The sequence below is a fragment of the Ambystoma mexicanum genome, chromosome 2p (assembly GCF_040938575.1).
Source record: "Ambystoma mexicanum isolate Mex_15411 chromosome 2p, UKY_AmexF1_1, whole genome shotgun sequence".
Lineage (NCBI taxonomy): Eukaryota > Metazoa > Chordata > Amphibia > Caudata > Ambystomatidae > Ambystoma > Ambystoma mexicanum.
In genome coordinates this window covers 54281543-54308418 of record NC_090923.1, presented here as the reverse complement: position 1 = coordinate 54308418, position 26876 = coordinate 54281543, and the positions used below count along the sequence as shown (strand labels likewise).

Sequence of the window (26876 nt, the reverse complement as noted above, 5' to 3'; positions counted from 1 at the left end):
GTGTCAGTTTCACGCGTCATTGAAGGGCAAGCAGCTCAATCAAAGCAATGGGCCATTTAACACGCCCTCTGTACATTGGAACATCCTGCTCCTTGGTCACAATGGGCCTCAGGCAGCCAGGCATGACGCAGCCATAAATCGGTAGCTTTGCTACACGAAATCTGTAGGTGGCAGGACTGTTTCAAATGCTGTAGCCTGTCGCATGAATCGGTAGCGTTGGCGACAGGGCATTACCAGGAGGCAGGATGACATACGCATAACTGTACAGCCGACAGACGTCGGTGCCACGACTAATTAAAAGGGAATGAGAAGATGCAGGCATGAGGCCACTACTGTAGTCCTATGGACACTTCCATTGTGATTGGACATACGCCGAGCAGGTGCACTCGCAGTAGGAAACCTCAATTTCGCTTACCTGCAGGCATCTCAGGCAGCACTGTGCGCTACAGAGTCACAATGCAATTACAGCACCAAAGCAACAAATACGCACACTCTCAAACAGTTTACATGTGCACGTTTAATTTGTAAGAAACATCACCAGTATTGGGACATTTTAGGGGTACAAGTAATTGTTTTGCAATTGTTCTTACGTACAGGCTGTGTACGTTGCTTTTCACAGCATCTCATTGATTTCTTTAGGCTACATGCTGTTGCAGGAAGTGCTGCTTCTGATGCATTCCTTCAATTTAAAGTATGTCCTGTTACACACAAACATATGTGTGAAGTGTACATAAAGCAATACATAGTAATGACATTACTTTTCAGCCTGAGCTGCTCGCCAATGCAGTTAGTATTGTTACTCATTTAGTGAAGAGGGAATGTGCTCTACCAGCCATTCTAGGGTGCTTGGCATTGTTGTGTAAATAAAACAAATACCATGGTTTGTTATTGTGGTACACTGCAGAAATTCTGCAATCATAGGAGAGACTTCAGTGCAGTTACCACGTTGCAGTTACGTTATTCTCTCAATACTTTGCATTCCTTACTCTGCCATTTGCTTTTTCGTTTCCATGTACAGCGGCTGTGTGGTAATATTGTTGGACGCACACGTCACTTTGTGTACTGGTGCACTCCATTATGGTGCATACTCTATGCCTTTGGTCTGTTTTTTTTCACAAGCACAGAGTTTGCACACTTCATTCTCCTAGCAATGTACATACATAGTGCCATTTGTACATTATTAACTTTGGTGAATGGTAGTAGTATGTAAGCGAACTCATGCTGTTCACAGCCGTTTGAATGCTAGCCGCTATATGCGCACAGACATACAGTTTAGTGCTCATCGGTATGGAGACATCAATTTCGTATGCTGTATGGTACATCTACACAAACTAATTGCTTCCTGGTAAAAACCTATGAAATTCAGTGAAAAAAACCATTGATACAGGGACGCTATGGTTACAGGTAAAACCGAAAACCCCCAGAAATTTGCCAGTTATGGTAAGGTACGCAACCATAACGTGTGCTACCACTGTGCACTGCAATGACCAACACCCATGACTTCAAAGATGACATCACAAATTTCATTGATGACATCACTGATGCCATCACATGTGCCTTTAGTTTGAATAACAAGCCTCCACAAGGATTGTTAATATAATTTTGCCACAAAACTATCAAAGGTAATTGAGAGAACTATCATGAAATACAATATACAATCCATTGATAAACACCATTGCACTACAGACTTCTTTCCAGTATAGCAACCACCTCATGCAGAAACATAGGCATTGTCTGCAGCATGCACCATAGAGGCCCAATATTCAAATGTTTTCCATGTTAAATAGTACAATGCTGAATGCTTTATTTTCAGAGTTTCGCGTACTGTGAAACAAGTACCTAACCCTCCCTCACTTACTACATATTTGTACTACTACACAAACCATAAAGAGCACAACGCACACAAATATGCCCACATGTCGGAAAAGTAAAGCAAGCAAAAAAGCAACCGTTACCAGAAAGTGTTCATAACCTAACTGATCATCTTCACGCACAGATATGATCGCTGTGTTTCAGGCCTGCTTCTTCCCATATGTACATGTATCACATGTTACTTAACCATTAAGAAAAGAGTGTAAGGACATACGAGAAGGGTAAGGTCTACAAATATAGTATCTTTTGAATGTTCACTTCCTGCTGGTCAGTGAAGAAAACCCCCTGCCCTACATATGTCAGTGAAGAATAAATAAATAAAAGACCGAGACAGACATGTTATGGCATCAGTGATGTCAGACATTTGTGATGTCTTCTTTGAGGTCATGGTTGTTAGTCATTACAGAGTGTTAGCGCAAGTTCTGGTTGCGTACCTTACCATAACTTTCTGGGGGGGTTTCGGTTTTACCTGTAACCATAACGTCCCTGTAGCAACGTTTTTCCATTGAATTTCATAGGTATTTTTAGTAGTACAACTTAACCATAACGTCACTTTAACAATGTTTTTGTTGGTTTAATTCATAGGGTTTGAGTAGGGCAGTGGATCCAGAAAGTTCCTTCAGTATAGATTTTTCAGTGAAGGCGATATGGTTAAATTGCGCTACTAAAAACTCAACATCCCTTTAACAAAGCATACATACATGGTCCCAAAGTATGGATAAGAACACTTATTTGAGCACTAAAAGGGGGCGTGCGAAAAGTCGAGAGCTGATACTCTGCTACAAAAGTAAAATAGCAGCATGGTGCAAACATTTATTAACTATTGGACAGGTATGTAGGGATGGGTCAGCATCGGATATTGAATCAGCATCAGTAAATAGCAAATTGTTAGCCCCATCTTCCTAAAAAAAATATAGAGGGTAGCCAGGGTAAAAATATTTCTACCGAAGAGCAGGAATTATCAAACTCTGTACACATAGAAACAAGAGAAGACTCCAGTTCAATTAGTTTCAGAGATATCAGTGGCAGACGCTGGTAAGGTGAAGAATGCCGCCACTCAATTTTCTGAAAAAGTAGGTCCAGTAGACAAAGAGCCCATAATCTAGAACTCCAAAAGGTCCTGTAGCCGGGCCATACTCAAATAAATCAAGATGGTAGAAAAACTGTTTTCATACGTTTTAGGTAAACACAGAGGTCAGCAGAAAATGGTGACCAGGACAGGACTGAGACGACACGTTGGAACCTATGTTCCCAATAGAGGATAACTTCTGTTTGAACCGTCGAAAATTTGGATTGATTTTTCAAGATATCCCTGGGCTGAAATTGTTGAATTCAGACATTGCACATGTGGATTTCTTCTACAAAAATAGAATGGACATAACAGCAGTAACTTTTCCATCAAGACATGTCAGGGAACCTTCAACAGATGACTAGAGACTGCGTGGTTTTGACTTTTATACTTCAACTTACTAATGATTTTGACAAGTCATTCCACTTTGCCGATTTCATGTACGTTAAGAAATAATTTAAGAATTATTTTTATGCGTGTGGGAGCACAGAAGCTGGGAGCCCGGCAGCTTGCAGGGCGAGGAGGATGTAAGCAGCCAGATGTCTAGCATTTGTTCTTGAACACACATGGGTGTAGCCATCTAACGGAGTTTGATGAGTGAATAGGATGTAATGTGCACACAGGAAACCTCTTTGAGGATGTGATTATGGATGGGTATAATTCATATCTATAAAAAGCTCCAAAATGTTTGAGTGATAAGCCTACAGGGGGGATATTGACCTTGGGGCGCTCCGATTTTTCAGATATTTCCATTTAAGACAATACGGTGGTGGAGTCCTGGCAATCCAAGCCAATGCTGGTCAAAGCATAAATGGTAAAAAATTGCCATTGATGAATCACGCCTTGTAAATTCTTTAAAAATCCCATTAGACCTGCTGGGCGAATTCCTTGGTTAACATACTCGGCTAAGAGAAATGCACTTGCCCCATGGTGATGAGTGAAAATATTGACCAATGCTTTCTGTAAAATGGAGCTTGTCAACAAAAGCACACTTCATATATGGTCCAATCTTGCCAAAGAAAGGCCAGCCATGCACAGCCAATGTTGTATTTGCCTTTTACTGTAAGCAAAGCTTGTTTGCAGTAAATGTCCATCTCCTCGCCAACAAGGTAGACTCCAATGCAAATGGTGCTCACCCTTCATAACATTTTCTCGCCAATGGGCTAGTAGATTTTGCAAGCCCTGTAAACATATATTGTAATTACTTGGACACCAGTATAGAAAATGGGATCCTCCATTTGGAGCAGATTTTCTTATCTGGTATACAGATAACAATGTTGCTTGGAGACCAATTGTAGGCCCCATGTGGAAGATGGATTCCCTCCCTCTAAACAAATTCAGTATAGAAAAAAAGCAATATTTGCAGGGCCTGAAACATGCACAATTCTTCAAAGAATAGACTTGTCTATAATAATGAAAATATATCAGGGAAGGGTTGATACAAATGGCAAAATGGAACCAATTCAGGTTTTTACTTTGGAAGCCTCATTAGTGCGCTTGGAATATTTTGAGATCAAGGACGGGTTCCTTAGTGACCATCAAATATTATGTACACTATAAAATGGTTACCATGTTAAAAGCAAACCTGCGTTGGTAAACAGCATGGTAGCAAAGGGAAAAAATATATCGATTAGGTTCACGAATAAAATCTAATCAACATGACAGCGACAATGAATTTGATGGATGAGAAGCCATTGGCTTATTGTAATGCAAAGGTGCTCCGGTGTGTCATTAAAAGACACCTGCATTTCTCTGCATCATTATAAACTACGGCCAATGGAAATTTAATAAAGACTTTCAAAAGTTTAAAAGAATTGAGGAAAATTAAGATGGGCCAAGAAATATAAAATATATATATATATATATATATATATATATATATATATATATATATATATATATATATATATTAGTACAGGAAGCAATTTTCAAAAATGCAAAACAGACAACAATTTAGTGAAATCTCTATGCTCACTTCAGCATCAATTGGACGGTAAAAATATGCATCAATTACTGGGCACTGGTCAGCTTTGATAGCTTCCAATCCTTGGCGCAGGTCAATCCTATTGAGAATATCGGGGCGAATCACTTTTCTCAATCATATCCAGCATTTTCTGCCGTGCTTTTTGATATATTGATAAAGGTAGACTTACCTCTTGTTAGATCCATCACCTTTGTAGTTTTATGTGCCTTGGGAACTACATCTCCTAGACACCCCAAAGTTATTTATTGACATGTCAGGTGCTTTCAGCGCCGGCGCTTTCAGTGACTAGCCGGTCTTTACCGGTCCCACCGGCCCTATTTAAGCATCTAGAGCTCCAGCCCTTCAGATCGATTGCCAACCTCCTCCTGGACTCACGGCCAGTAGGGTTGTTCAAGATTCTGAAAATGTGCAGATTAACCAATTAGACTGCTTTGCCCAATTGTAGGTCCCAGTGAGCCACTAATACCATCAGTTAGCATTTTCTACTGTGCTTATTGATACATTGAAGCGTGTAAGGAACTACATTATATCGTGCACATCGTCCATAACATCCCTGAAGCAACGTTTTTCAATTGAATTTCCTAGGTTTTTTTTAGTAGTGAAACCTAACCATAACGTCCCTTTAACAATGTTTTTTGTTGGTTTATTTCATAGGTTTTTAGTAGGGTAGTCTGCCATTTGCAGAGAGATACAGAACGCTCAACTAGACTTCCCTCTTGTTAGAGCTACCATCTTTGTAGTTTTACATGCCTTGAGCACTACATCTCCCAGACAGCCCAACATTATTTATTGACACGTCAGTCGCTAACAGCGCCTCTGCTTTCAGTGACCAGCCGCTCTTTGCCGACCATCGCCGATTCAGCAGCTTGCTCTTTGCTTCACTTCCTGGACCTCAAACCCAGTAAGTAGCCTCTAACACCGACCCTTGTTGATTGTGTTTGCTCCCTCTCCTTACACAGCGCACCTACTCTCAGTCAATAAGGGGCATATCCGCTGCTACGGACCGCTCAAAAGCTGGAAAGGCTTACCATCATACAAAAATATGTCAAATTAAAATTGGAGCCGCCCAGTTTTAACACTCATCTCCCAAGGTAACGGCAACCCGGGATACAACGGAATTCTCGGGTTAGCCCGTTGCCATAGACACTTCACCTCTGCATCAAACGCCACACGGTAGGACCAGTTACTATCCCCCCCCACCCATTCTGAGTCATGGTCAAGCTAGCAGCCCTCCGCAGGATACAGTTACCTCGGTTCCTGAACCAGGGTAGTCCCTAAACCTCATTTTAAAAATGTAAAAAATAAATAAAAGGGTAAATTAACACATTCCCCAGGCAGCATCCACCAAAACGCTTACAATTGCCCTTTTAAAACACCAGGTCGCTCAATAATCATGCCCAAAATGTCCACAATCTCATTACCCAAGGGGATCTGGACCTGATGTGCATCACAGAAATTTGGGGTACAGATTTTAGTGGTCTTATGACCAATATGGCCATTCCCAAAGGTTACTCCTTCAGTAAGAACAGGGAGATGGGCAGAGGCGGAGTGGCAATTATTGCCAAATCCAAACTCCAGCTTTTCCAGTCATCATGTGATTGCGAATACTACCTCTCAAGATGACACCTACACCCCCCCCCCCCCCCAATCAGGCATTCATTTTGTGTTGATCTACTGCCCCCTGCAAACTATGCCAGACTTCCATCACAAAAATCATACAACTGCTCAGCAAATTTAGAGGTTCCAATGGCTCTACTTTATTCCTGGGTGACTAATTACTGTAGGGGCAACCCCACAGACCAGAAGGCCACCAATCTGGAAGACTCACTTCTTAATATGGAATACCAAGTCCTGATAAATGAACCTACGAATGACAAATGGAATATAGTGGACTGGGTGACGGCTAGAAATTTGACAGTTCACACCTTTGATACAATCCCCTGTATCTGGTGAGATCATTACGGAGTTAACCTTCACATAGAATTTAAGACTCACATTAAAAATACTCCAACCCCAGCACAACGGTCAACAGCCAGAATTTTAAAAAAATGATATCTTCTCACGCTATTCAGTCTTGCCTGTATGCAGTCATGCTAAACACCAGACAATGACCATGTGGATGCTTATAAGTCTCTCCAGTCCACGACTGATCACACTGCTCTGCCCCAGTTGACGCTCGTTCGAGTTAATCCAAGGCACGAACACTAGTTTACCCCTGAGGTATCCATTCTAAAGAAGCTCAAATGCACACTAAAAGCCAAATGGTGGAAACTCCGTCCACAGAAAATAGGGAACTATGGAAAGTCACAGATAAGAGCTATAAATTAAAAATAATTGATACAAAACAAATGAACTTTAACTCCCAAATTGAAGACGCATCTAACAAGTTGGGAAAACTCTTCCAAATAGTTAAAACCCTGGATACACCCGTTTCTTCCACCACCCCCTATGTTCCTGCAGCATCAGACTGTAGGATGGGCCAGGTGGCCTTTGAAGAAAAAAGTAGCCAAAGAAAGGCAGCAGGTCCTCCTTGCCCAGTCCACCCCAAAACCCCTTGATAATCCTTACAGGCCCTTAAGGGCCCCTCAGACGCTCCCTAAATTCCCCTCAAAGCCCTATCGAGGCATCAGATACGGAGAAGCTACTTTCCTGAATGAACCCACCTCATGTGCAGAAACCTCCTCTCCCCCCAAAACAGAGATCATTCCAGTCAGTCACGCCCCTCCCCAAAAAAATAGGCATGGACCCCAGAGACCCAAAAAATCTTAGGCCATTAACCAATTGCCATTTTCTACTGAAGATGGCAGACAAACTGGCCACGGCACAACTTCAATCTTATGTCGAAGCCAAGAACATCTTGCATGGGGGCCAATCAGGTTTCAGGCCGGCACATAGTACGGAAATGGCTTTGATAGATTTACAATCTCATATGCTGGCGAGTATGGAGAATGGCAAGACTGGCCAACAGGTCCTTTCAGACCTATCTGCTGGACCATCAACGCCTTCTTCATGCTCTAGAAAGATTGGTAATTGCCAAGTGGGGCAGTCGAATGGTTTCAATCAACGAGTCTCCAGAATCCATTGGGGGAGACGCTTTCTCACCTCCTGCGAGTACCACAGGGTGCCGGTCTCTCGCTAGTGCTACTCTATATTCAGCCCATCTGCCCACTACTAGAGAGCTTTGGCTTTTTTTTTACCAACTACGTGGATGACACGCAATTGGAGATGGAACTCAGCAGGGGCCACTCCCTGGACTCTTCTAGACTGCATTCACTTCTGAGACATATTGAATTTTGGATGTCTGAGGATTTGATGTGCATTAATGGAGGGAAGAGTTGCCGATCATTGGTTCCTTTCAGGCTAGGTGTAAGCTCTGTGCGAATTAAGATTGCATCGCCATAAATAAATCAGCATCCCAGTCCAATTTAAGGTAAAACACTGGGTGTCACTTTGGAAGCCTCACAACTCGGACGAACACACCAATATGATCAGTAGAAATAGCAACTATCACCGTCGACTTCTCAGAAACAAAACCATTCATGACCAAAAAGAATGCCGCCACCATCCTATCAAGAAAACTACTGTAATGCGCTTATCCTTGGGGCAAACACCACTATAAAAAGATGTCAGCGAATACAAAATGCGACCCGAATCATACAATGGCCGATGGAAGGAGCACATCTCAAAACATGGGAAAGTTCTGCATTAGCTGGCCATCCAGGACCACATTAAATTTAAAACTTGACCTATCATCCATCGTTGCCTCTTTGGCAATGCCCCTTCCCATCTAAAATCTGCGGTGACTACCCTGCTCACCCAGAAGACGCCTTTGTCCATCCAGCCTGGCCTCCTGCCCGCCCTTCAAAAAGGGAAAAGAGCCTTAGTCGTTCCTTCCCTTCCGGGCCGCCCAGTTTTGGAGCTCTCTTCCCCGGACCTGAGACAGGAGAACAATCAGTCCAGTTTCAGGAAAACACTCAGGACCACACTTAAAGTAGTCGTCTCAGGAGCTCAATAACCGATCTCCTTACTCCGGCCCGTCTCTTTTTTTGTCGTCTTACGTGCATGTGCACCCTGATGCCTGCAGGCTCCCGGCACGTTACAAATAAACTAAATATTGGTGGGGGTCGGGGGGAGAGAGGGAACACCGTGGGGTGGTGGAGAGGTTATAAAGGGTCGTGGTCTGGACATTAATAATATCAAATTAAGCCTAGATTTTCCTTGTGAAATCATTGAGGCGTTCATAAGAGTAATAAAGCTACAGGGCCCAATGAACTTTGCAATTTGGGCCTGAAAAAAGATCCTAAATTGTGGGGAAGTATAGGTTTGATCTATTCCAGGAAATTGTGAGGATGGAGCAAACCACACTGAGTTGGAAACAATCTAATGGGGTGACGATTGTTCAAGAAGATCAGAGTAGAGCCATTAAATTACTGTTGAATAGCTCTAACTTTATGTGGACTCATCTTCACCTCAATTGTCTTAAAAGAACTTCATATCAGGGCTGGGGAAATATATGGAGTCCTAATCAGGCGGGCTTTTGGGCAGGGGTGGACACAATTGTCGCCTGCTACGTTATCAACCATTTTCAGAAGCTGGCCTGGAAGCAGCGATCATAAAATCTTTGCCTCCATGATCGATCTGTTACTTGCTTTCAATGTCATAGAGACTGCATAGAGGATTGTTATGGCCCATATTAAGTGATTGGGTCCCCCCCTAATGGTTTGGTAAAATACCAATCCACCTACAACAATGGGTGCACTTAAATTTGTAGGGAGACTCCACAAGACATATCTACTAGCCGTGGCTTACGCCAAGGGTGCATATTGGCACCTTTCTTGTTAAATATATATCTGGCATTAAAGTAGTATATTTTGTTCAAATGGCAAACTATTAATGGGTTAAAGTCCCATGGATATCTTATGCTGATAATATTGATCTCCACGATCAAACACAGATCGGGCTGCAACGGAGAGAGATTTTTGTAAAAAGAACGATTTGACGAGTAATAAAAAAAATGTAAATCATCCGCTTTGAAAGAAAAAGCATATGGTGGATTATTGATTAAAAAAACGGAGGCAGTTAACGAATCCAGACATTTGAAATGTTATATTACTGCACAGCTAAGCAAGTGCAGTCTTGTGAACCATCTGAAGGAGAAAGGTTTGGCAATACAAATGAAATATTTTCAAAACAAATATGGGAAATGTTCCCTTCATCCTGTATCCAGAGAAAAGTGCCGGCCCAGATATATGGGTTAAAGATTGATGACTAGATTAGACTTCACCGTTATGGAAGGCTTAATTTGGAAAATGGCACTTTGTTCACCAACTGCTGTTTCTATGGTTGCAGTGCAATTTGAGTTAGACAACGTGTCATTAAACACCCAGATTTTATAGAAATAAATTAATTTCCAACTCACAGTTCTTTATATGTAGATATAGGCATGACTGATCGAGATTGTACTGATTGGCACATACATTTCAAAATCCATGCTAGAGGGATAGGATTTAAATTATGAGATGGTGATTTACAATCCGTATGCTTTAAGAAACACCTTTGGAGGGCAGATGGCGCAACACGGGGGAGTTTTTATCAACAAGCACATTGGCAACTTTAACCTGATAAAAAAGTAATGTGTCTCGTATTTATGCAAGGTTACCTCAAAAAACTGCCCATTTCTTTATTGTGTTTCAGATTAAATCTTTTATTAACAAAGGAAAAACTTTTCAATGGAAAAGAGACATAGCGGAGGATGTTATTTGTAGATACTTTAAAGGGATAGTGAACTGTTCAAACTTGCTACAAAAAAAGTATGTTTTGTTGGCAAAGGTTTGGTATTTTATCTGAAGCTGTGGTTACATGTACAAAATCCAACTTCAGATTAGTAAAAAAATATTAGGATTAGAGTTCACTGCCCATAGATTGACGTAAATTTAAAAACCATGAGTTTTCAAATCTGACATTAGCAAACTGGTGATTTTTTTAATAGAATTTTAGTGATTAATTGTAGATTTAATGCGTGAATTAATGTATGATGTGATGGGCGCATTTCCTTTTTCTAGGTTTGTGTACGTAAGAACTTGTGCAAGGTTTTAAATATTGAAACCAAGTGTGCAATAATAAAAAATTGAATAAGTTACCTTTCCTTTGTATAAGATGACTGGACAGACGAAGCGCCCACGACAGCGTGCCATCTTACTGCGATTGACGAGATCCTGCAGTTTACTGACATGCACCGTGCTCTCAAACCTGTAGCAAACAAAACAGGCCACTGTCAAAATGCCAAATTACCTCACACTTACAGTAATCACGATTCAACATTTACAACTAGCCAACGTTATTTCATGGAGCAGAAACCTAGTCGCAGTCATGATATTGCTATTGTAATTTTGCCTGAGCCAATATTGCTAAGGAATTGGGACACTATAGCATCACATTTGGCAAGTATGGCACCATGCTTGCTACCAACATAGTCATCATTTCTCCAGTAAATAAAGCACAAAAATAAGATTGTTATGTTGAGGCATATGCCTAGCCTTGATGCATGCAGGCGAATTGAACAGTGTTGCCAAATGCTTAATATGGCCTATGATCGGCATATTGAATGGGCATTTGTCTTTGAAAGCCAAATGTTCAGCTTGGGCTCTGGCAGGATGAAACCCAAATCCTGTAAGGGCTTTGGCAATTCTGGTGCATGGGAAGCTACATTAAATATTAGCAATGAAGTGAGATGGGCAATTGCATTTATATGAAATGAAGACGGCGGGGTGTGAGTCACACTTAAGCCATTGTATCCTCCCTCAATTACAATAGCCAGACAGATCTTTCATATGCGGGTTAAAGTAGCATGTTGGATACAATGGTAAAATGCAAAAGGCATAACTATACATGGCTCATCCTGGGGTTAAATGTGCATGACCACATCTCCCTTGTCAAGGGTCACACACGGTCTCCACTAATTTCAGAGTACTGCGCTACATTGGATCGCCCAACTAACCTCCCCCCCACCCCTACATTGGGCATTGCATCCAAAAACGTTAAATTAATTCACCCATTGTTATGGTCCATCCACTACTGCCAGAAGGCTTTTGACTGCCACTTTCAGGGAAAGAAATACATCGGCTTGAGTGACTCCGCTCTGTTGAACAACTCGCCTTTGAACTTTTTCAAGATGCTTAAAGCCCACCAAATGTAATCTATATATATTTTGGTGTTTTAATATTTATAATGTGTGCCAGACCCGAGGGTATTAGGGCGCAGAAGGCAAAAGAGGGTTGTTCAGCTTAGGTTACATTGCTGTAAGGTAATATACAATATTTACATAGAAAGGTAGAAAGGCAATAAGGGTTGATAGCATGCAATAAGTACAAATAAGGCAAATTACAACAAATGAGCAAATCTATACAGTGTATACAGGTGGGGCACGCGGAGCAATCCAAGAATAGTGGGGGGTCAGATGTAATTTTCCTTAATCCAGTTAATGAGGTTGGATCTGAAGCAAAGGTAAGGGTGTTCTTCTCCAAGAGTCAGGGGGAGCGAGTTCCAGTATTGGGCAGCTTTGACCGGAAAACTGCTATCGCCAGACTTGATCCAGTTAAATCTAGGCACTAGTTGGAGGTTGGCATTGGCTGTTCGAGGGACGATTGGATGATTGTCTGGAGAATCTGGCAATGAGATATTGTGGGGCAGCAAGGTGTAGGCATTTGTGTGTCAGGGAAGCTGTTTTGAGAAGAATGTCATCTTTAGCTCTTCGGATGTGGGATTTCTTAGGGATGCTTAAGGCTGCTCTCGGAGCATTATTTTGAAGAATCTGGATCTTATTGGTAATGTATTTATTGCTCCTCACATATAAAGCATTACAATGATCCAGTTTGGATAAGACAAGGGCCCTTGCTATGGTGATGCAATTTTTAGGTGTGAGGAAAGGCTTAGCTGCTCTAATTAGCTTGCAGGTGAAGCTGTAGCAGAGGCCATAGAATGAACTTGTTTTTTAAAATTTAAAATAGAGTCTAGATAAAATCCAAGGGTTTTGACTTCCTTGGCTACTGTGATGACATTGTCTATTTTGAAGTTCAAGTAGATCTGGCCTAATTGGAGGAGGTTGGCTGGGTGGCGAGAATGAGGAGTTCCGTTTTGTCATCATTCAGGCATAGACCATGAGAGGCCATCCATGCCTGGATGATGAGGTACACTCTATTCACGAAGGCCAAATCCTTCTTATAATCTCCCGTCAACCGGATGAGGATCTGTGTATCATCCGCATAGTTCGTTATACCCAGGCCATCTAGATCATCAAAAAGGGGCTTTGTGAAGATTGTACAGAGTGGGAGAAACGCAGGAGCCCTGGGGCACTCCATAGGAAATGGGTATGGGGTCAGCGGTTGCTAATGGTGAAAAGACCCGCATTGTTCCGTTATCAAGGCAGGATTGAATCCATCCTATGGCTTCTTGTGAGAAGTGGACGGCAGAGTTTAGGTGGTTACAAAGAGTCTTATGGTCGACCAAGTCGAAAGCCGACGAGAGATCAAGTAGCAATAGTAATGCCGTCTTACCATTATCTCTCAAGGCGTCTATTTGTGCTTTCAGGTCAATAAGCGCAGTTTCCGTCCATGTTGTGGTCTAAAACCTGACTGGCGCACTCCTAGGAGATGGTAACATTCAAGATAATGTTGGATCTGGAGGTACACCACCTTGCCTAAAATTTTGAGCAGGAATGGAACTGTAGTGATGGGGCAATAATTGGTGGGTATAGAGGGGTCAAGTGTTTGTTTTTTGAGGATGGGGAGGACCCATGATTCATTTTGGGGAATAGTGCCAGTGGAGAATGAGGCATTTATGAGTTTGGTGATAAATGAGGAGAGGTCGCATGCAGCATCTTTTATGATTTGTGCTGGGCACGGGTCGCCTTGGCAGTTGGAGGGTTTGAGGGCAAGGATGACTTTTTCAACTTCAAGGATGGAACCTTTCTTGAAATGGAATTGGGGTTTGGGTATAGTGTGGGAGGAGGTGCGCGGGGTGGTCAAGGGTGCTGGTGTGGAGGTAGTATTAGGATTGGGTACGCAAAGGATGGTTTCTTTTTTTATTATTGATCTTGGCTTGGAGTCTCGAGATTTTGCTAGATAGGGCATTCTGAATACTAGTGCATCAGTTTTTGGGCCTCATTACGATCCTGGCATTAACCATGGCGCTATTAGCGCCATGGTTGATGCCGGTATTTTACCAACTCCGCCATGGTGAATGGTGGAATTACCGCCCCATTCGAAGGTTGGCGGGGCGGTAATTCCCCATTCCCATTTTTGCCCCCATGGGGCTCAATGGGAATGGGGAAGGCTGTAATTACGGTACCGCAAATAGCGGTACCGTAATTACCTCGAAAGTCCCTTTGCGGGTTCCTTCCTTAACGGCTGGTAAAAGGTCGGGACCCGCAAAAGGACCTCGTAATTAGGCAGTAAGGGTTTAACGGCGCCGACACCTTTTATGGCGCCATTAACCCCTTACCGCATGGGTCGTAATGAGGCCCTTTGTCTTTAAGGCAGTTATCAGGGGCTTGGATAGGAGTTCTCTTTGAGGATAGTGAGCAGTTCCTTGGTATTGGAGTTGGCTTGAGTGATGCGCTGGTTGTAGGATTCTTGTTTGGCCAAGATAATCTCTTTTTTGTAGAGGTAGGCCAGTTTGCTAAGGTTGTTTTATTGGTGTCAGAGGGCTCTAATCTCCAGATTTTCTCACATTTACGTTTCTCCAGTCTGATTTTTTAAAGAAAGACTTGAAACCACAAGATATAAGTCCTTAGACTCTGGATTAGCTTTATTTTAATACCAGTATGTACACAAACAAGTGTATATAAATTAAGTTTAACATTTTTAAAAATGAATTATTAAAATAAAAAACACTGAAATACCCCACAAATTATTGGGGGCGGGTGGTGGACTGACCTCTGGCTGTGAAGTTGCTGTCTGTCGAGAGTCCTGTTCCTGCAACTCAACCCCACATGCTACTGCCTAGCTAGCTACTAGTTTATGTTTGCGATTGGCCAGTCATCAACCCATTCAAATTTATGCTCTACCCCCTCCCTTTCCATGTTGCCTTTTTTGTCTGAATGCTACAACTATGAAAGACGTTTGATCATCCCCCTCACTGGATCATTATTCTCCAACTTTATCCTTTTACTGACCCAGCCATATCCTTGTGTCCTTGGGCCACCACAAAGCATTCTGCATGTTGAGCTTATTACCATAAAAAGCGACAACAGAATTCAAGTGTTCTGAGCAAATAAACATCAGCACATGCTCGATTGGTGCACAAACTCAGCAGTTTTAGTAGAGAGTGTGTCACATGATCACACTGAAGAGAACATGTCGCCAATGACTCCCTTCCAAGAACTTTGAGAGAATTTGTGACTGTTCTCGAGCTAGCATCACCAGTGGTAAGGTCAAGGAAATGAAGCATCTCTACAGAAAGTTGCTACAGGAACTGGATGGGTAATTAACACCAAGCACCTTGGATAGTTGCATAGAAGTATATGCACATGAAGATGCCTACTAAAGATTCTGTAGGCAAGCAGGATCCATTGATTTACAGTTTAGCCATCTGCATGCATGATGTACAAGTTAGCTATCTGCATGCATGATGCACACGCCGAACCACAGGCACTGCCTTTCACTGTACGAGATGCTGAAAAGGTTTTGAGGAAGTATTCCATTCTGCTTTAACAGCTCAACAGTCGTGACCTTGCCTTGCTACAATATTCTGACCATGGCAAATACTCCCCAGATCTTGTTATGGCTGGTATGTGACAAGCATGCCCATTTCAGAAGGGTGGTCAGTAGACACAGTTACAACAGCTGTCCGCTTCCCCCGCCCCCCCCAATCACTTAAAATGAACCAATACTGGCGCCAAACTGAGAAATCACCAAACAAGGCCAAATTAGTGGTCCGATAAGTACACAGTGAAACCTGATCCCAAGTAGGTAGGGGCTTAGTGGGAAAGGGTGTGGACTTGAATTGCCATGCGGTCTGGATGTGAAGGGGAGCCAGAAGGCTACACGAAAAACATACTTTACTTTTCAAAAGCAAGAACAGGCAAATAGAAATCACAAGCTTCATACTACATGCACATCTTTATTTTCTACACTGAATGCATGTCAACTAGAAGAGATTGCCCTGTAAATCCACAGGGATAACACGATTTTTAAGAGTTTCAGTTGGCAATGAAACCCTGAACCAATGCATCATCTGGACAGACAAGCAGCCTACCCTATGAGGCAGCCAGCCCGGCAAGGAGTTCTGGGTGCACTGATCTGGTAAAAGTCTGAATTGCAGGTGATTTGGGAGGTGTGGGGGGGGGGAGGGTGTCAGGGGCTTGCTAATGCAGCATGTTTCTGCAGTGGTCAGATTATAAAAGGTTAGACTAGGAAGGACCCCGTAAAATTAAAGCGGGTATGGGCAGCCCGACATCACTCACATGGCCCAACATACCACACTCTTCCCAGACAGACCAAGCAAGGTACTATCAGGGAAATGTTGGGCATGTATTTCAAGTTCTGACGCTTTCTGGTGCCCAGTATACATTTAATTGCAAACACAAGAACAATTTGCTATAAATACTATTGGTAGACTTCAATTACAGGAAAGGGTAGGCTCCCACCACCTTGCAATCAAAGTTGGTGTCCGACATGCTTCGGTTGCTTTAAGCATCAAGCAGGCCAACTAGAAACTCACCCAGGAGGATCGCTCAAGCACAACGTGCACACCTTGGTACCTGGAAGATTCCGGTGACAGTCGTTTGAGCAATAACCACCACGCGGGCCATGTTGATAAAAGAGTACCAAGAGTGGGTCAATTGTGAAGTTTAGAACCAGGAGGAACCATTATTACTGCAGGTTTCTGCTCAATCAAGCTGGCTTTGGGAGAACTGAAAGTAAATATTTAAATATTAACTCAGCCTACACTACAATGTGCGTCCCCCATTCCCAACTGCAAGCTTCCTAGTAGATAGTTTAGCTGACAGCAGGTTACCCAGAAACAAAGCTTTTTTTTATAGGTCTGTGGGAGATCACGCACCTTCTCCTAAGCACCACACCCTTTGGAATAAAAGTGAGCAGTTTTACACCATTCCTGTTCATTTTCCTGCCATTTAAAAGCTAGCATTAGGAAAGCCAAGAGGGTTTGCTTTTGCAGTTCATTGCTTTTCACATTTATAGTGATGAATGTGTAAAGCGGCCCTACTCATAATATGCAAGATGAAGTCGTTGCATGACTATTTAGGCAAGCTGTTAGCCTTGCCTGGCTGAACACTTCAAACCTTTTATATCAGACGCTGAGACACAGAGGCAGCAGCTTCAACAGCTGGCTGCAAAGGCACATACAATGCCATTGATCCATGTGCCATCCAGCATGGTATCAATGATGCAGTACAACTCCAGGTTCCAAATACCTGCACTGTAAACTACGCACAACAGAAAGTTGTAACCCCCCCTCCACCCTCCACCTCCCTGCCGTCTAGTTTACTACAGGGTCGTGTAGCACTGTACCACTAAAATTAGAATGCCGACATGCATGATATAGGAGTTAAAGTGTAATTGGGCTTGCACTGAGATTAGACTGTTTTGCTAGATCTACCACCAGTTTGCCAGACATGCCCATGCAGTAAGTCGGTCAACATCCAGGAGGACCAGCCAGGCATAAGTAAGGATGAGCCAATATCTGGAATGAAAGTCATAAGCCCATTAACTGTGGACCATTGTTGCAGTATTCATGCCCTACCATTTACCTTTGGGTTAACAGAAGCAGATGCTCTACTCGGTCTTCACTCTAAGCTGAAAATCCATGTACACCTCAAGCCCTCCAGGGAGGAGCCCAGTCGCAAAACGAAGAAATAAATTCTTAACTGAAAATTATTTCAGTTTCAATGGCAAACTGTACAAATCGGGTCCAAGGTACTGCCATGGGTTTGTCAGTTGCTCCATCAACTGCAAGCCTGTATGTTGAATCATTTGAGTTTCAGACAATTTATAGCGCTTCCAATCCTTTCTTTTCGAAGATTGGGAGGTGGAGGGTCTATATTGATGAAATTTTGGTCATTTGGGAAGGTTCAGCAGTACTTTCCTGGAGTTTATGGACCGGATGAATCAGCAAAACCAGTTCTTAAAATGTACCTCACACAGCAATTCTGAGGTCAATTTTCTAGATGTGACGATCTGGGTTAATTCAACCCGTAATGTTCTTTCACAAGCCGACCGACCGAAATGCCATCCTGTCTTGTCATCCCTGACATACAAGGGAATATTTGCCCTTTGGGCAATTTTTACGGTTAAAACGGAATAGCTTGTTAAATACAACCTTTTTGTCTGAAGCCAAAACACTAAGTAAGAAACTGGGCATGCAACAGTACCCCAAGAAGATTGTAAAACAAACGCTCAAAAGGTCGCTCCTCAAATATCGTGACAAATAGATAGTAGAGGAATAGTGTTCGTTTGCACCTGCACTCCCCCGTCTATAATCAAATAACGAAGATCAGGAAGAACTGGCACATTTTTGGCAGGTGGTGAATGTCCCCTTAAGCCACCACTCTGTGCCTTTAAGAGAGGTGCAAACCTTAAAAGACCTGTTGATGAAAAATTATGTTTTTAGATCAAAACAATCAGAGAAGTGTTGGAGAAATGTGGGGTGCACCATGTTTGGCAGGGCATTCTACATGCAGACTTTGCGTTAATTTTAGTTTTACACGCAGGACCCCTGAAGTTGACTTTGGGTTAGATAAACCCTGCATTCAATAGCCATTTACCAATTGTAATTCCTGTAATGTGGTGTATGCGATCTGGTGCCCATTTATGAAAATCTATATTCGGATGACGGAGTAATAGATTAAAACGAGATTTTCCGAGCACAGAAGCGGTATCAAAAATAAGGTGCTAGACAAGGGTGCGTGACTTTTTGCAGCGACTGTTTCGCTGTTGCTGCGTTTACTGCTTGTGCTTGCCACAATTGCCCATTCTCACATCCGCATCCTTACGAGCTCAATTGGGGAAGGAGAGCTCGCTAGTGCGGACCACTGAGCACTGGAAATCCAGCCTTTGCCTTTAAGCGACTGGAGTCGCGAAGCCCCGCCCATCCAGGAAGCCGGTTCAAAACACCGACCAGGCCGCCCTTGCGGCGATAAGCCCGCGCTAGACAAGGGCGCGTGACTTTTTGCAGCGACTGTTTCGCTGTTGCTGCTTGCTGACAGCTGACAGCTGACAGCTGAAAATAGGCCTTGATCCCTGACTCCCCCAAGCTTCTGGTGGTCACAAAGAGACGATCGAGAAAGAGGAGCTGCACGACTGACGATAGATGGAGCCGCCCCCAGAAAACGCGCCTGAGGCGGTGCCGATTGAAGGCGGACCACACACCCGCAATAGACTACAACAGCTAAAGCGGCAAAAACTCAAGACTGGAACTGCAAAGGTAAGCACTCTAAACTGTATTGTCACTTCAGCCTTACCTCTCCACACCCTCAAGCCACCAGAAACACCTGCCACACCAATACTTGCAAACTTCAAGCCCGGTCACTGTTCTAAGCCTGAGCTTGTCGCCGAGACGAACTCCTGATTTGACTTCATTGCAAAAGACGCAAGGTAATACGATCCCAGAGGTAGAGATAGAGAGACCTGCGATTCAATTAGACTCAGAAGCCGGTATTCAACGGTCACCTAAAGGCGTACTCTCGAAGACACCGATTAAAGAAATGAATGAAAATAGAACGACCAACAAAGAGGAAAAAGAGACATTGTCAAAAGACAGTGCTAAAATCCATCCCCCTAACCAATCAGTACATGCTCAAGTAGCAAGCATGAATACAACAAATGACATTCAAAGAGCGGAAAAACGACTGTCTTCCAGTCAGCGTCCTCCATCAATTTATCTCGACGCATCAGATGTTACCTTTGACTTCGAAATAACCGATGCTGATCTATTAGCTATACGCTCTCCGTCAGAGTATACAAAAAACCTCCAACCAGCTCCTGACACAAAAGAACGCTGCTTCGCAATCTCTAAATTCAACATTGTTAAATGAAAGATCATCGATTGACGAACCGGGACCAGGAAAAAAGACCGGTACCTCCTCAGCCGACAAGGGATTGTTACAAAACATCATTGCTGGCAAAATAAATAAATGCGCCTTACGACCTCAAAAAGCGCCTGAAAAATCAAATAATGAAGTAAAAATAGACAAAAAAGAAATGGCAGACGCTCGACCCTTACATGACGCTGAAACTGTAGAGATAGTAAATATAACTACATCGTATGAAGAGGTAGCAAGGGAAGCACGCCTGACAGAACGTCTAAAAGGCAGACTTCGTGCGGATGCGCGATCGACTAAACGAAAGTTTCGCAAACAAACAGGATGGAAAGTTAGACAAACAACGACAAACGAGCACTACAATCAAAGATGCGCCCATTCTTGGTAAGAACGAACGATTGCGGAAAGACTCAGTTCCGGTTGCCCGGTTAATAAACTTAGATTCAACTGATGTCTGTCAAATGATAGATCATCAAAGTTCCACAGATGGTCCATACGGAAACAGAGATGACACAAATATGACGATTGAAAAGGAAACAGCAGACCATCAAACAGGAGATCGCCCAGAAGTTGATCACACTTGCGACGTCAAGGAAATAAAAGGAAACATCTCTATCGCCGCAGGACTTCAAATTCATAACAATGTTCTGGCCGCCACTTCCATTGCCTTAATGCCATTCATGAAACTATATGAGGCACTAAACGACTCGATACAAGACCAAAACTCCTTGATCTGTTCAACCAACAGTAAATTATTAGAATTGGAAAAATTCAATGAACACCTTACACAACGCCTCAACGCAGAAGCTGCTGCGTCCCACGGTTGGCATTCTCGCCTAAACGAAATAAAAAAAGAAGCACTGGAAAAAGGTGATTTGAGTGAAGCAATAATAGAATGCACGAAGTGGATTAGGCACAACGTCGTAGTTCAACCGCGTGACAACTTGCGGGCCAACAATTGCTCTTGTCAAATGCCGGCCAAGGAGGCGCCGAGGTCGCCGCAAAGACACACCCAGCCAAAGGCACATGCAAACAAAGAACTGCCAATAAACGACGAAATTGCACACGAGCCAAAGAAACCATCAAAGACTAACACCCGGAAAAATAATCAAGATAAAAAGGGTGAAAAAGAAAAACCACAGCCAAAGGAAGGAGGAAATACAGGAAATGGAAATTCCTTGCTAGCAGTAAAGAAACTGCTAACTCCACAACAACAAACTGCTGAGTTTGTTTATGAACAAACTAAAAACCCAAAAGATCTCTCAAACTCAGCTGTTCCCCTTGAGGCGAAAGGACAACCGACGTTGGAGATTCCAAAAGTGTCCTTCGGAATCTTTGCTGGCTCTGCAAAATCGTTTGAGGCTAAAACTGCAAACCCGGCCTTGCTGAAAAGCAAACTAATTAAACCTCAAAAACTGCTGCTAAAGGGCCCCCATTAAAAAGAACACGTTCAAATGAGGCAAAGAAATTTATTAGAAATTTGACAACTCCACCGCGCGACGATGCAGCAAGATCGGCTAAAACTGCAAATGCTCTAGAAAAAGTAAAGAAAAATACCAACAGTGAGCAAATCTCACAAAAACCCAAATTCACATCAATAAAACGAAGACGAAGTTCCCTGTCCTCCTCATCTGCAAACGAGACACATACTTCGATTGATCTATGCGACCTATCCACATACTCAATTGATGACGAGGACGCGATAGAAGACCTTGAGGAAAAAATAGAAGACAGCCTAGTAATACCACATGATGCCAAGGCCAAACTGATGCTAGGCAAAAAAAAGCAGCTTCAGCAAGACACTCCACGATCTCCTTCAAGAAATCAAACCGTACCAACAAAAAAACACCCACATATTGAAAAGGAGAAATCATCATTGGCAAGACTGAAAGCAGCATCGTCAAACGCTTCCAAAGTCATAACAGCCTTGAACCCGAAACAAACAATAACACAACTGCAAAAACAATTGCATTTGACAACTAAAGAAAAAATTTTGACCCGGGAAGCTGTGAACTACAAATGGGTAAGATTAGAACTGGAAAACTTCCTCGAAGTCAAGAACGAAGTTAATCTCAACAGAGCAAACGTAATGAGATTATTACATTACATACCAGCCCTACGCAGTATAACATCTGATGATATCGCGATCGTGGAATATAAATCTGAAGCTAGATCAGACTGGGTAATCCTTCATATGAAATCGATAAAACTTGCAAAACCTCTCATCGACGCCAGGGATGACTTACTATTCTTTGGCTTCGATTTATCGATATGTGAAGAGGAAAATCCACATAGATCTAACAGGTACACCAACAAATCCCCAACAAAGGCAAAAAATGTGAATCGCGCAGATTTGTGGAAAGAGCTGAAAGCCCAATCTGATCTCACAAATGATACAAGAAACACCAGGAAAAATGATTAGGATGAAGAAGGGTCAATAAGCTTGGCCCAGTTACTTACGTCGTGGAACACTCGTGGTTTCGCCCATCTCTTTCAAGGACAATGCGACAATCAGCTAAAAAGCACAATAATCTGTCTGCAGGAAACATGGCTACAAGAAACACCTCAAAGTGATGGTTACTCCGTCTATCTAAATCCAGCTGGGAAAAACCGATTTGGACGTCCCTTCTCTGGATTAATAACCATGATTGATAATGCAGCAGGATGGAATGTCATAAGAATGTCCAATCCAAATCTACTTGTGCAGGCTCTAGTTATAGAGAAGAAAAACATCAACAAAGACAACTTCCCCAAGCAACAAATGCTGATCATAAACACTTATTGGAATCCGGCAATGATAACAGATCTCACTTACTTAGCGGCTATCACCTCGCAAATTGATGAATGCCTAGACGAATATGAAAATCTGTTTATTCTAATATGTGGCGACCTAAACTACTCATGGTTTGACGATGCCAAAGTACGCAAAAACTCAGATAAGATCAAAGTACCTACTGAAACGTCAGACCGTGGGACAAAGTGGGAATACGAATTAACTCAACGCCATTGCATGATGCTAAATGGATGCACTAAGGGCGATATTCCAGCAGGAGACACTTGGCACCGTGGAGAATCTAAAAAAACTCTCGACTATATATGGGTTTCTGTAAACCTACATGCATATATTCGAAAGTTATCTATAAGACATTCTGCAAAAAGCGACCACAACGCCCTAATACTTCTTTGGGAGGTACAAAATGCATATCAGTTGAAATATAAATGTCCACTTAGCATTAATCAAGGGCAAAACAGATTACGAATAAACTCCATTCAAATTATCAATCTGACAAAACAATTGACCCAAAGAAATATGTGAGATATGGAAGTCAATTACATACCCTTGCTGACGCAATTTTCTAAGAAAGCTCAAAAAGACAACTTAACAAAACCAAAGAGTAAACATCCCTTTGATCCGGTGTTAAAGGAGGCGAAGAAATCCCTAAAGATGGACTTAAGCCTTATAAAGAAAGCCGGTGGTTTAAACCAACATCTGCTGACGACTAAAAGGCGATTGAAATACCGAAACTGGCTAAAGTCGTTCAACCAGAAACGGTTACAATCACAAGCTGAATATATGCTACAGCAAATCATTCAGAATAATACCCGGAACATCTGGCAAATTATTAATTTGGATCATTTAAAACAGGCATTTGCGCTATCGAATGGTGTAAGCGAAGCAGAGTGGGTAAAACATTACTCCAAGGTCTTTAACACCCAACACGAAACATCTACTACAACAATAACAACAAAACCCTGTGACTGGTCAGTAACAGAATCTGTGCAAGACATTGAAAATGCTATCCAACATCTAAAGACCTCGAGAGCAGCAGGGCCCGACGGCATTTCAAACTCAATGTTAAAAGCCAATAAAGAAAACTGGGCAAAATTTATTAAGGTGTTATTTGATCAAATAGCACTAGTAGCAAAAATCCCAGATTCCTGGCGGAGTGCGATCGTAGTGCCAATTTTCAAAAAGGGCAACCGCGAAGATCCAACAAATTATCGTCCAATTGCCCTATTGGATACTACGGGAAAATTTTTCGCATCCTTTCTTCAACAGAAAATCGCAATGTGGGCTAACAGTGCCAACATACTTGATGAAAGACAAACAGGCTTCACAAAAGGAGTCGGGGTGGAGCTCAACTTGGTTCTGTTGAACATAGCGAAACTGGAAACCCTACGACGCAAAAAAAGACTCTTTCTTGCGTTTGTTGACCTGAAACAGGCATTTGACAGTATAAACCGTGAAATCCTATAGGAAAAACTCAAGACATGGGGCTGCCCACTAGACCTATTAGCACCACTTATGGCACTATATGCTAATACCAAAATTAGAGTGCGCTTAAATGCTGAGGGCACCTTGTCTGACGAAATAAGAACATCTAAAGGCGTAAAACAAGGCTGTCCGCTGGCAGCCCTACTATTTAAACTTTTCATCTCAGATCTCCCAGCGGCACTCGAAAAAGCAAAGACCTTTCCACCAAAAATCAATGGCAAACCCTTAAGTCATGTGATTTATGCCGATGATGTAGTACTCCTAGACTCAACGGAAATTGGACTTCAACGGCTGTTGACAACACTGCAAGCCTACTTAGTCGGAAACCAGCTCGAAATAAATGTGACGAAATCCCAGATCATGGCAATTGGCACAAATTCAGGGATAAAGAAAAAGAATTTTTAATGGAAGGTACAAGACGAGCCCCTCGCCAAAGTCGAAGCCATTCGCTACCTAGGCATTTCTTTTAACATCTCGATAAGAGAATGGAGCTGGATAAATGACATCACTAGCCGCATGAAAACCTTTGCACAACAAGGAGCAAAATTGCACGCTAATTATGGGCTCTTCTCTCTCCAACCTATAATAACATTCTACTTGCAAAAGGTGGCGCCAGCGATCTGCTTCGGAACCGAAGCTGGTTGGAACATCGATGAAAATATCTGGCCGACCCTAGAGGGTCTCTTTTGGAGAAAAATCCTGAAACTCCCACAAAGTACATCTATGGTAGCACTAAGACACGAACTTGGTCTTGATTCCCTACATTCGATGATCCAGTGGAAATCAAGATTAGTATTGCGCAAAATGTGCCTGAGGCCAACCGTGAAATCGTATCAAATATTACACAAAAAAAGTACAGATCCATCAGCATTCTTATTAAACACCTGGGAACAGAAAATACTGAAGATTCTAAAAGCTGCGGATCTAAGTTTAGCTCTACTCCTGCAAATTCCACAAGTGGCGAAAGTCAAATTTAGAAACTGCTACTGGATATCGAACATAGAAAGACGTAGCCAACTCTCATCGGCAATTGATCTGGGAACCTCGTGCCAAAAAATAGGTGCACTACCAAGATACCTCAACAAATTTCCGTCTCGATATCATAGGAACCAGTTCCTTAGACTACGTCTAAACCTCTATAACACCAATGAGGTTCTATGGAGAAGAAAACACGGAAACACGCAAAGTGACAAGTGTCGCTTTTGTGCAACAAACATCGAATCAAGCAAACATCTGATAATAAGATGTCCTAAAATAGTAGCTCAGCGTTCACTTCATCTTGAGAGCTATGCTCCAAAAAATGGAAACATGGGTGATTGGTGGAGTTACCTAATTTCGGGAATAAATAGCCAACTGACTTGCGCAGTTGTGAACTTCATGGACATGATCCTACCACAAAATCTCGATGACATTACAAATTGAGGAGAAGTAGCATGAAACGTTATGAAAGTTGAGCTCGCAATAGTGCAATAGCGTGAAACGTTATGGCAGTGGAGTTCAGAGCGAAAGTGGAAAAGAATGACTAAAAAGTTGGCTCTTTTTTTTGCAAACTAATGTCAATAAAAAAATAAAAATAAAAAAAAAATAAGGTTCTAACTGCCCCCCTTTGTGAACCATGTTTTGATACTGGATCACAAGAGTAATGAACTGAAATGGACAGCCCTTTTACAGATTACATCAATGCAAAATGGAGAACCGATGGCCAAGAGGCAGTACGCGAAAGAGCAATGGCCGATTTAATTATGTAATTCATCGGACACCGGGTTGAACGAGCAGGTAGAATGGCAGAATTTATAATAACAGACTGTCATTTGTGTAGAATATCATACACTTTGTCCTGCCTGCACATAGTTGTTGATATGTTGCTAAATCGATTGACTAGAAGCTTTTTTTGGTAATACTGGAGTCCAGTTACACCAGCATTCAGATTCAGCATTATGCAACAGAGTTCTAAGCTTGCTTTGAATCTTGTTATAATATAAAGTAAGTTTACAAATCTTTGAGTAACAAAAGATCAATATAGTATCCGAATGAAGGGAGTACCATTCCTAGTCCGACGTGGGTACATCACAACTGGGATTAATTATATCCTTAATCATGATAAATAGCAGTTTGCCTTTAAAGTGCACATTGTAGAATCGGAGCGTAACGTCCGTCAGGCCATTTCCAGCACATTACTGAGACGTTAGAGTGTGGAGGAGTTATACGGTTCAGAACAAAGTAAGTCCCCAATGGCCATATCTGCCGGCTGTAATTGATACTGTAATATCGAGCTTGTGTTAGTTTACATACGGATCAAGCTTAGAGTGAGTGAACAGCAAGGCCTGCCCCTTTTTTTCCTGTTAGGTTTATGGTGAATATTGCAGCGAGTCAAAAAGGTGTGTTAAAAAAAAAAAATAATAATAAAATAAAAAAACTCCCTTGAAATGCAAACAAACGTCGGTTGCATTTAAGCGTTCCAAACAAAGCTTTGATGATACGCGATCGGGAGTCTTGATTGACACGCAAAAAGGTACGATGAGTTTTATATGAACTTTTTGCTTATAAGACAACGTCTGCTTCCATATAACCAACGGATGGTGTAGGGGACTTTAATATGAGAAGCACACTTTGGATG

The 26876-nt window shown here is 42.3% G+C and overlaps 1 protein-coding gene across 2 annotated transcripts in view; it reads right to left on the bottom strand.

Annotated features, from left to right (window-relative positions):
• Positions 1-26876, bottom strand: part of MTMR14 (myotubularin related protein 14) — an 840209-nt gene that overhangs the window by 738780 nt on the left and 74553 nt on the right. For both annotated transcript variants that reach the window (XM_069643242.1, XM_069643241.1), the window contains exon 3: positions 11066-11174. In XM_069643242.1, coding sequence (XP_069499343.1) covers positions 11066-11174 — 109 coding nt within the window. The remainder of the gene's footprint in view (positions 1-11065; positions 11175-26876) is intronic.